Source organism: Miscanthus floridulus, chromosome 4 (genome assembly GCF_019320115.1).
Source record: "Miscanthus floridulus cultivar M001 chromosome 4, ASM1932011v1, whole genome shotgun sequence".
Classification (NCBI taxonomy): domain Eukaryota; kingdom Viridiplantae; phylum Streptophyta; class Magnoliopsida; order Poales; family Poaceae; genus Miscanthus; species Miscanthus floridulus.
The window spans coordinates 21,969,854-21,980,870 of NC_089583.1; the positions used below are offsets into that span (position 1 = coordinate 21,969,854).

The window sequence follows — 11,017 nt, forward strand, 5'->3', positions numbered from 1 at the left end:
GGTGGTGGCGGAGGAGGAGCCAGAAGTGGGGCCTCGTGGCTGTCCCCATTGGTGTTGCCATTGTCCTCACCGCGACCGTTATCACCCTGGTCTGCTCCAACGCTGGTACTCCCTCAACCAGACCTCAGGTTCATCTATAAACAGATAAGAGCCAACCATTAGGGACAACCCTCTAGATTAGGAACAAGAAACTTAGAAAAACGATAAGGATTTTATTAAAGCATTCTTTTAGGTTATCCTATAAATTCACTAATCCAAATTATACGTGTGGGGGGTTTCGTTTAAGCAAGATTCTCTTTTCATGATGCATGCATCGGCCTACCTGTTCATTCAAGCCGGAATATAGCGGCATTCGTAAAAAATTTCGGCACATCGCACACTTACTTTCCTGGTTACTAAATGATTCTTATGTAGCTTAAGTTAGTGTACCTGCAGAAAATTGATTAGATAAAACCAGTGCCGCTATCCTAGATAGACCATATTGTTAGGGACTTATACTTATTTACATAATTTTATCGCATCCTACTTTTCGTAAAACTTTTGTTCATCAAATTTTAGGTTTTGAAAAGACTTATGAAACTCGTAACTCATTATTGGCTCTGATACCACCTATGACAGAACCGTCTAAGATAACACGCTTTCGGAGGCGCTCGTCTTCCATTAGACACTAAGCACCCCGAAAAGGAGCTACATCGAACAGTTCCGTCGAGCACACCCCAAGGGAGAACTCGAAACAATCCATGTTTTTACATCCAGAATTCAATAATGAGTACGAGCTTACAATACTTAGTCTATTTCATACAACAAGAGTTCTCAAAAATACATTATTACAATACCCCAGTTCAGAGTGCGGAATTTAAACAACGGAATTAAAATAAACATCTAACGATAAAATGCAAGGATCCGTCTATGGCCCACCAGAAGAATCCTCCACACAACAACCACTCCTCAAGTTGCACCTACAACAGAGGTAAATAAACCCTGAGTACACAATGTACTCGCAAGACTTACTCGACTAGCGGGAATAATTTCCCAACTCCAAAGGATATGATAAGCTTTATGGTTTATTGGGTTTCCTTTTTACGAAAAGCATTACTAGTAGTGAATCCTTATGTATTTGTTTTATTAGCAGTCATGATTATTTCATTAGCTAACCATTTTATGTAAGCACCTGTTCTACTTTCAAGCAAGAGTTGAGCAATCAGATCCATTCATCCACTTTCATCTTCTAGTTCTTACTACGGTGCTAGACCATAGCCAAGTCGTACCGCATCACGTGGCGATTCGCGAACCAATGTATCCCAGCTAGGGTACCCCGAAACACACGCTCCACTTATATCCTAGGCATAAGCAAGACTAACCCACTACTCTCCTATCAAGGGGTCTAGGTCCCCGTCTAAACTTGGACTCTAAGCCCCCACTCCTAAGTCCCGAACTTAGTGTGGTGCTTAGACCTCCACCATCCCCGTCTCCAATCAGTCGGTCTGGAAAGAACCGGAACCCACGACAAGAGAGCAACGAGCCTTTCCGCTCCCATAAGCAAGTATGTGCTCAGGATAATAAGTTTGTGACGTGACTAGAATCCACAGCAACGGACGGTCCTTAATCGACACGGATAGAGAAAACAGTGTAACCAAGCTATGCCCCATTGGCTGCGGGACACAATCTATTACACCCACCAATACCCGTACCATATCCTTGCTCAGTCTCCATTTTCCTTTCACCATTTTATTATGAGAGAAGTAATAATAATTACTGTGAGTAACGGCAGGTTACTCACACTACCGAAAAAACTAAGCATAGCAGCTACTCGACCTAAGCTAGTAGGACTCATAGGTAGGTATATCTATGCATGTAGTTTCAACAATAAGTCTGTAACGTAAATGCACATCAACACACACACACACACACATATATATATATATCCAGTGATTATTCAAAATAAGGGTTATGCACCGGGGCTTGCCTTGGGCAAGCGAGGGTGTCAGCAAAGTCAGTCACTGGTGGCTTCGAGGCTCCCTCCTATATGAGAACCTCCTCCTCATACTCCTCGATCACCTCCTCGTACTCCTGCTTGTCCGCGGTCACGAACTCTACCAACTCGTTCTCTACATGCATGCAATGATGATACAACACTTAGTATTACGACAACAGCAACTCTTAAAATAACAATACATCTACCAAGCTACTAAGCCAACTCTAATGACTAAGATGCTAAGCTACCCATCCTTTCCACTAAATAGGTATGAAACATTCAAGTATTATCTTAGCAACTAAAATGCATTTCTTCTTTTATTAACGATTTAATGTATATTAAAACAAGGAGCACCTAGCTACCTTATTTCTCGGTCTATTCTAGAGCCACAAAAATTACAGTGAGCACATAATAATACAATGAACCTACTGTAAAAATTTCATGAATAAAACTATTACCAATTTGCCACAAAAATTCCTACAAATATTAACCTAAATAATGTTAAACACTCTCAAATGATTTAATAAGCCTTAGCATCAACTTAGACCTACATAATCTAGTCATACTATCATATAGACAATATTTTTAGGAACTCAACAAAATTTATTTCACAATTTTTGGACACCTATGTGAATTGATATTAATTTTCAAAGTTCAGCTCAGAAATTAAAACATAAAGCTATTTCTAATTCCGTAAGAAAAGGAAAAACTGAATTTACCAGCGCGGCCCACAACCACGCGAACTCGGCCCACTTGCGTGCAGCGCGTGCGCACGCGTGGCCCGCAGGCACGGCCCATGCACACTAGGCCGGCCCACGGCGGGAGACAGCCCGCGCGCTGGTGCTTTTGCAGAGACGCCCCTGCGCTACCTAGTATTCGCACGACACTGTTCACACTATTCCTATAGACAACAACTTTGCAATAACACCCTCGCAATCTCCCTCCTTTACAACGACATGGTCCTCGACCATCCCCGCGCGCGTCGCCGCGGCGAGCGGTGGCACTGGCGCTTGCGCCGGCCACACGGGACCCACGCTAACCCATCCACGAGGCCAACGCTTACCTAGGGTTTGATGCGAAGCGTTGGGTGGCAGCTGCACAAACTAAGACACAGTAGAAGGGCCTATCCACTGACGGCGGGCACCCTACGTCAATGGCGACAGTATTCCGGTGAGCCACAGTATTAACAAGGCAAGTAGGGATAGCGGGTGAGCAATAGGGACTCACCACTGACCTAGCGGAGGTGATGGTTTGGCTAGAGATGCCCCGAGCGAGCCTGACCGTGTGCACGCGGCGAGCTCGACGGCGAACCGCAGCGACACGGCCGTGCCAGCGGTGAGGAGGCAATGGTAGAGGTGCGGCTTAGGTGCGTACGATGAGGAGGGGTTCTAGGCGGGGCTAGTGGTGCAGCTAATTCAGCTCAAGACGTTGAGGAGGGGCGCTGGCCACGATGAGGCCGATGACGGGTCTTAACGGCGCGGTGGCGGGGCGAAGCTCCAAATTGGAGCTTGGCCTTGCACTGTTCTAGTCTGGGTGGGGGCGGGCAGCGAGAGGATGTGAGAGCATAGACGCAGGCACGTGGAATTGATGGGGAATGGCTTCTCGCATGCTAGCGAGCTGGAGCGGTTCGGCAGGTGGCAGCAAAGAAGAGGACAGGGAGGGGCGGGAGACGGTGGGGACGCAGTCAAGGCTCGGCCTGTGCTTGCTTAGCGAGACGCGGTTGACGCGACCAGAGCGACCACGACCGGCAATAGCTGACGACACGCGCTCGAGGTCGGCGTGGCCCGCGCGTCGTAGTGCCATAAATGGCATGGCGACGGCGGCTCGGCCTCGTGCGTGCAGCGTCTAGGCGGGCCAGTGGCGCAGCGCAACGCAGCGATGCGACGGCAGCAGCAGCCGCGTTGTCGTGGCGTGGCACGGAGGGCAGCATCAACGCGCGGCAACGACAGCAGGCGGGGGTAGCGTGACGTGGCGAGTCAGGCAGCCACGGCTCCACGCGGCGGCAGCCCGAGGCGGCCAGTGATGTGGCCAGAGCGTGGGCAGCTCCGCCCGGCCAGCGCGCGGCCACACGCGCGCTTGCGTGCACCGAGTGCCACGACGTCAAGGCCGCTCGGCATGGTGATCACGTCCAACCGAAAAAATAGCCCGAGAACACGCTGTGCACGGATTTTAAAGCGTTCAAAATAACTACCGTTGATCCAATCCTGAAACCACCTTCACTACTCTAAAGAGGGCACCTGAGGCTATCAACAAGAGCTAAAGAACGACACCACTCTTAAACTCAATTTTTATAGAATAAATTACCAAACATAGCTTTGTCAATCTGTTTTTGGACTTAAGAAATTGAATAAGTCTTGAGTTGGATTTGCTTCAAATTCGATTTCCAAGCTATTAAAAATGTTAGCTAGCGTTATTATCTTGTTAAAACAAAAGTTGCACTATCTTCTACAAAATGTGTACTTCGAACTTTATTAAGGTATCACATATATATTTTATAGCGTTTTTGTTCAATAAAAATTAGTTAACATCTATACTTGCTAACTTTATAAATCGTGAATTAACTTTTCGTTTTACGTTTTTTACGACTCGTTTAAGTTACAATGCTTTACCTATCCATCACACCACATGCAATATCATTTAAGTATGATGTTCATGACATGTTTTAGCAAGTGATTCACTGTGTAACACCGAGGGTGTTACAATAAACCTTTTTTAAGTTTTTTAATATAATTTCACAAGATGTTAATATTTCATAAACATCTTTATAATTTCTATAAGCTTACAAAGTTTTTTCATGATTTGAAAATCTTATCAGGTGTTTACCGACATTTTTTAATTGAAAATCACAAACCCACCCTAAGAAGCACTTGTGGCCAGGACATGGAGATAATGTAAATGGTTTTAGAAGTTGAGAGAGATAGTTTATCCAATTTTGGAGTTCGAAAAGAAAACCTAGATTACGACGATAATTTAGAGAGGTAAAGTAACCTTTTCTTCTAAGTTTTTTTAAAAAAAGGTTATCCTTTTTTTAGGAGTAATAATAAAAAAAGTTATCCAAATTTTTTTAGCAAAAAAAAAAAGGTTATCCAAATGTGAGACCCTGAGGGTCGCTTGCTTCCGTTCCAGGCTGAGCCGAAGAAACGAGCGCTAGTACGCCTCAGACGGCCCATCTTGCGTTGCCCATTTTAGCCCGCTGCGCACCGGAATGTACAAGCCACTCGCTAGCCGCCGGCGCCGACCCAGCCAGTGCACGATCGCCGGCCGGGCTCGCCGTTGCCACACCCTCCTTGGAAGCACAAGCAACTGTCTAAGGCACACCGCTTCTGCGCACGCAACCACCCGCCCCCCACGACGGCTTCCCGGTCACCGGTCAGCCAGCAGAGGCGGCCAGGCCCCTCATCCAGTCTCCGTCCGCGCCGCGCCTTCCACGCCGTCGTGAACCGCCGCGATCCCGATGTCAAGGTGGGCCCCCCTCCCCCTCGCCCTCCCCGCCCCCGGAGCCCGCTCCTGCGGCACATCCGTTTGGCTCCACAGTGCGGGTGCACATCTCGTTTTGTTTTTTTTTTTTTACCTCAAATACGCTGCGTACTAGTAGTATTTAAATTACAAACGAAAAATGAACTAGAGATCTAGCTCTCGTGATGATAGGCATGAAATCGCACTCTCCGGTTTCAAATTGTTCAGATTGTGATTTCGACTCCAGCATGATTGTTGTCCATCTCTGTCTGGGGTCACATCTATCTCAACTTTTTGAGGTGGTTTTCAACAGAAGCTTCTAACCGCGCCTCTCGTTGTCAGAGCTCTTGCCCTGGTTTGTACTCTGGTTTTTACTTATTTTCTTTATATACGAGTAGATCTCAGATTATCATATAATTTATTTCCTTTCACAGCTACTTTACGGATGGTGTGCTGTGCCGTAACGTCATACCTGTCTACCATCTCGTAACCTACAAATCACACCTTTAGTTTATATCAATTTGGTGTGTATTCAGTTCATGGTGTGTAAAGTATAAGCATCTAATTGGGGTTAACTTTCCGGGAATGTTATTGATTTTATATTACACATAGGCATTCCCCCTTATAGAGAATGATAGACACTGGAGCTTTATGAGAAAAAAAGGGAAACAACCTGAAAAGCAGTAATGATTCTTTTGCGCTAAACTTGAGCATACAGTAACTCTGATGGTGAAATTCGATGCTAAGATATGCTGGAAAACAACGCCTACTCATTAGAGGACAATCAGTGAGTGCAATTATTACTGGTGACAACACACACAACACAACTAGGGTTCATCTCTGTTTTTTTGTTCCTTTTATTTAGTTAATTTAGCAGGTTGAGTGAGTGGCAAGCCTTAGATAGATATTCGCCCATTGTTTTCATCCCTTGCAAGATTTACCTTTTCCTGTTTATGGATTGCTTGCTCTAAATCAAGCACAACACCACCTCTGCTAGAAGCCTAGAACAGTCTACCACGAGTTTGAGTGGTGGGCCCCAAGGACCATTACTTTCACCCTTGTCAGCTAGCAGGAAGGACAAGCCCACACACAAGCTCCTCTTTCTGCGGTCTCTCCTTTGCTGCGAAGGAGCGAGCGAGCTCCAAGCCGTGTGATGCTGATGCCGATGCGTGGCTGCACCTGCACTCGTATATAGATTGCTTTCTCGATCCCACTGGCAGGCAGGCGCCTTGTTTCCCTGCAGTGAAGGAAGAGAGCCGGAAGACAGCAATACAATCAAGTTGATGCTTGTTGGAAAGCAACTGTTATATATAGGCCGTTGATACTTGTAAGCCTTGCTGCCTACCTCCTTGCTGTGTAACTATTAGATCCTGCAGCTTTCGTTGTCGCATCAGCTTGCTTGCAATAGGAGGAGGAGCAGGTGTCTCTATGGATGCAAGCCAGGCTATGTGGGACTGGGAGGTCCTGCCAGACCACAGGAGCTTCTCGATGAGCCATGCCAGCAAGAATCTTGATGGTAAGGAACTAAGGATCATCACTTGTTTCGTTTCACATAATTTCGTAAACAACATCTGAATCTCTTTTGATTCATTGGTTGGTTGCGTACCAGATCAAGAAACAGAGGAACATGATCTGCTGCCTCCACCAGAAGACGTTGATGTGCACGAGCCTGTCGACGAGTGCAAGGACATCGGCGTCGTGCCGGATGAGACCAAGTCCGTGCCTAGTGTTGCCGATCTGATGGCTTCTGACGGAGGAGGCGAGGACGAGAAGGATTTCCACCAGAGCCCTGATGCCAAGGAGGCTGCCACCGACGAGGACAAGTTTGCTCAAGAGGATGAAGAAGATATGAAGGAGGACAGCAACGACGACAAGGCGCGGCCCCCGCAGTGCGTGGTGTTCAGCGTGGGGAAACTGAAGGTGAACGGGATCGGCGCGCTGTGCTCGTTCGGGGTCGCGGCCGCCACCGTCTGCATCTTCCTCATCGGCGGCAGGCTGCAGCACCACCACAGGCAGCAGGAGCAGCAGCAGAAGATCCAGCTGCAGTTCTACGGCGACGATAAGGTTCGATGACTCATTCACTGTTTTTTTTTTTTCCACGCGAAGGCCATCCCCCATTTCCTGATGACTCATTCACTGTTGTCTTCCTTTCTACCTAATCCAAACATAATCTCTCTCTTTCCAGAAGTATTCTCTTGACCTACTAGTAATTAATTTAATTGAATAAGAATGCGAGGTTTGAGCTTGACAGACAACTGAACTAGCATGCCTGTGGTTTTCTGCACTTAGATTAACTATTATCACGGTCTACCTTGGGCATTCCTATCTTATTTTCTTATCAAATGGATTAGCCGGCCATCTCATCTTGTCTGATGCAAACTGAAACAAAAATAGAAAACTACTAGCAGATTCTTGGATCAGCTTGTGCTACTTGTTCTTTGAGTGACAAATGAATCAAGGAAAGCAACTGATTCGTCGTATGGTATTGTATCGTATCCATGATGACAACTTTGTCTGACGAAGATGCCTGCCTGCCTTGGTGTGTGTTGATGTGCAGAGGATCCAGCAAGTGGTGCAGCAGACGTCCAGGCTGAACCAGGCCATGTCGTCAGTGATGGGGGCAGGAGGACCTTCCACGAGGGCCAACATGTCCTTCGGTGGCTTCTACGATGGATTCTGATGGAATGGAAGATCAGAACAGAGTATCATCATCATCAAGCACAAGTTGCCGTGGTAGCATAGCGGGTAGCAGCAACTTGGTGGTTGTGCTACGGCCAAGTGATCTGAAACTCTGGGTGTATACTAATATACTGCCACGCACGTGCCTGCACATGCCGTGTGTTGGATGTAAATAATTGGGTTCTTATTAGACCTTGGTTTAATAGTACAGATATAAGGATGGATTATAGGTTTATTTATTCAAGTTGATAGATAAGAGACAGGCCTATTGGCTTGTGCCGAAATAGGTTATGCTTAATGGAAAAGTTACTAACTAAACGTTGAACCATTTGTAAAAAAAAAAAAACTGAACGTTGAACCATGCTCCTCTTCGAAGCAAGCAGGGAGCTGGTTCGAACAACACTTTTATTTTATTTATTTATTATTATATTAATAAATGACTTGTGAGCATGGAAAAACTAGTTTTCTATTGTTCTCAGGTCGTAAGACCAGTCGGGTGTACTTTCGATGAAAGAGGCCCGGAGCACGCACAAATATTTTATTAGTGTCGGTTTGGATACAGTCCCTGTCACGTCGGACTAGTTTAGAATATAAACATAAATTAATTATAAAAACTAATTGCATAGATGAAGATTAATTTACGAAACGAATCTATTAAGGCTAATTAGTCCATGATTTAATAATGTGGTGCTACAATAAACATGTGCTAATGATGGATTAATTAGACTTAATAGATTCATCTCGCCGAATTACTTTTCATCTGTGCAATTAGTTTTATAATTAACTTATATTTAGTCTTTCTAATTAGCATATAAACGTCCGATGTGACAGGGACTAAACTTCCTATAATCAAACACCCTAAGCAAGGGCATTGACCTAGCCACCACCATTCCTGTCAAAGAAAGTTTTAGCCAGGGGACGTGTGCCCTCAATTGTGCGTCGTGGTGTTCATAGTGAGTTAGTGACACCCCACCAATCCGCTGGGCCTTTTTGTGCACGGCGACGCGACGGTACAAGTGTCCGTCCGCCCGCACATCCCGCCAACTGTTCGACTCCCTGCAACTATAAGCTCCTCTTAATAATATACTCTCTGTATTGAATTATAAGCTATTTTGATTTTTTTAAATACGTAGCTTTTACTGTTATTATATATATATGATAATGCAGGGTCAGGACGGGCGTCGTCCCTGCCCGTCCGGACGCGGCCCCCCAGATGCACAGTGGACAGACCTAACGACCTCTCAAATTCCCTCGTCCGTTTCTAATAAAAAAAAGCTCATCGCTCTTATCAGCTCATTGCTCCTATCCGCTCGCCCGCCACCTCCGAGGAGCAGCGCTCGGCCACCGGACTACCGTCCTTGCCTGCCAGGCGCGGCGCTCGGCCACCAAACTGCTGGCCCTGCCTGCCAGGCGCAGCACGCGGCTGCCTCTGTGCCTCCCTGCCGTGTCGCGTGACTGATGCCTCCCTACCGCCTCACATAGCCGCTGCCACCGGCCCGCCGCGTACCAGAGCCGTTGGCCCGCTGCCTCCGGTGAACTCCACACACCGACGAGCCTCCATTCTCCCAAGCAGCAAGGAGATGTTGCGATGTGTTGAAAACACATCTTGCAAGCGTATGTTTCAGGTGTTTCAAGTGTTTTATAGATATGTTGCAATTGTTTCATGCGGATATTGCAAAAGTAGATCGAAATATTGCATATGTTGCAATGGTTATACATGTATGTTGCAAAGGTTTGTTTTCAATGTTTCATTTGTGTTTTTGGATGTTTATTGCAAGTGTATTTTATCTGGATGTTGTATACGTTTCACACATACGTTGTAAGTGTTTTATCTGGATATTGTGTATGTTTTGCAATGTTTTTCAAATGTTTTCTGGGTATTTCTAATGATCAGAACAGAGTACAGAGTATCGTCATCATCAAGCACAAGTTGCCATGGTAGCAGGGAGCAACTTATTAGTTGTGCTATACGGCCAAGTGATGTGAAACTCTGTGTGTATACTAATAATATATACTACCACGCAAGTACCTGCTGCACATACCGTTTATTGGATGTAAATAATTGGGTTCTTATCAGACCTTGGTTTAATACAGATAAGGGTGAATTATAAGTTTATTATTGAAATTGATAGATAAAAGAAGGCTACTTATTGGCTTGTGGCGAAATAGGTTATGCTTAATGGAGAAGTTACTAACTAAACGTTGAACCATGCTACTCCTCTGTTACCTGCTTACTTGCGTGTGTTTCGTCCATATTTAATTTCATTCTATACGACAAAGTAGTCTTGGAGAAAACGATATAAAACTCCCACTAAGACTTACCTAAGCAAGCATGGAGTTCCTTGTGAATGACATTGGTGTTTTATTTATTAATTAATAAATGATTTGTGAGCATGCAGAAACTAGTTTTCTATTGTTCTCAGGTCGTAAATTAGTAGGGTACGGTGTACTTTGGATGGATGAAAGAGGCCCGGAGCACAGATATTTTAATAGGGTAATCTAAACTTCTAGTGTAATTAGTTTGGGCCTTGTCAACCATCTTTTCTGCAAAACAAAGGTTTAGCAAAAGTCGACCATCAACAAGTAATCCCTGGGACTCAAAAATTCCATTTCTACAGTACTATATACTAATTAACATCTCTCAAAAGCGAATAGACCCCAAATTCATGCGCGCCCTCAATTGTGCGCCCTGCTGTTCACAGTGACATCCCACCGATCTGCACCTGCTGGCCCTTTTTTTGTGCACACGGCGAAGCCGAGCGTGAAGTGTCCGTCCGTCTCCCCCACCAACCTAACCAGAAAACGTACGTTCCCGTTCCCAGCACCACAAGCTTTTCGCGACTCCATATAACTAATGATGTGTTCCCCTTAATAAAATAAAATAAAATAAAAATATACGCGTTCTTC

General features: G+C 45.5%; 1 protein-coding gene across 1 annotated transcript; it reads left to right on the top strand.

The window, feature by feature from the left end:
* Positions 1 to 6,352: 6,352 nt before the first annotated feature.
* LOC136551129 (uncharacterized) lies at positions 6,353 to 8,354 on the top strand. Its single transcript, XM_066542716.1, has 3 exons — positions 6,353 to 6,947; positions 7,041 to 7,495; positions 7,989 to 8,354. Exons 1-3 carry the CDS (start codon positions 6,860 to 6,862, stop codon positions 8,109 to 8,111), a joined length of 666 nt encoding a protein of 221 aa, XP_066398813.1. The 5' UTR covers positions 6,353 to 6,859; the 3' UTR covers positions 8,112 to 8,354.
* Positions 8,355 to 11,017: the final 2,663 nt, after the last annotated feature.

What these genes read in the sequence shown, in the direction of transcription:
- LOC136551129 (XM_066542716.1), top strand. Translation starts at nt 6,860, where the DNA reads ATGGATGCAAGCCAGGCTATGTGGGACTGGGAGGTCCTGCCAGACCAC. An exon ending in TGCCAGCAAGAATCTTGATG is followed by an intron (nt 6,948 to 7,040) that starts GTAAGGAACTAA and finishes GTTGCGTACCAG; the next exon opens with ATCAAGAAACAGAGGAACAT. An exon ending in AGTTCTACGGCGACGATAAG is followed by an intron (nt 7,496 to 7,988) that starts GTTCGATGACTC and finishes GTTGATGTGCAG; the next exon opens with AGGATCCAGCAAGTGGTGCA.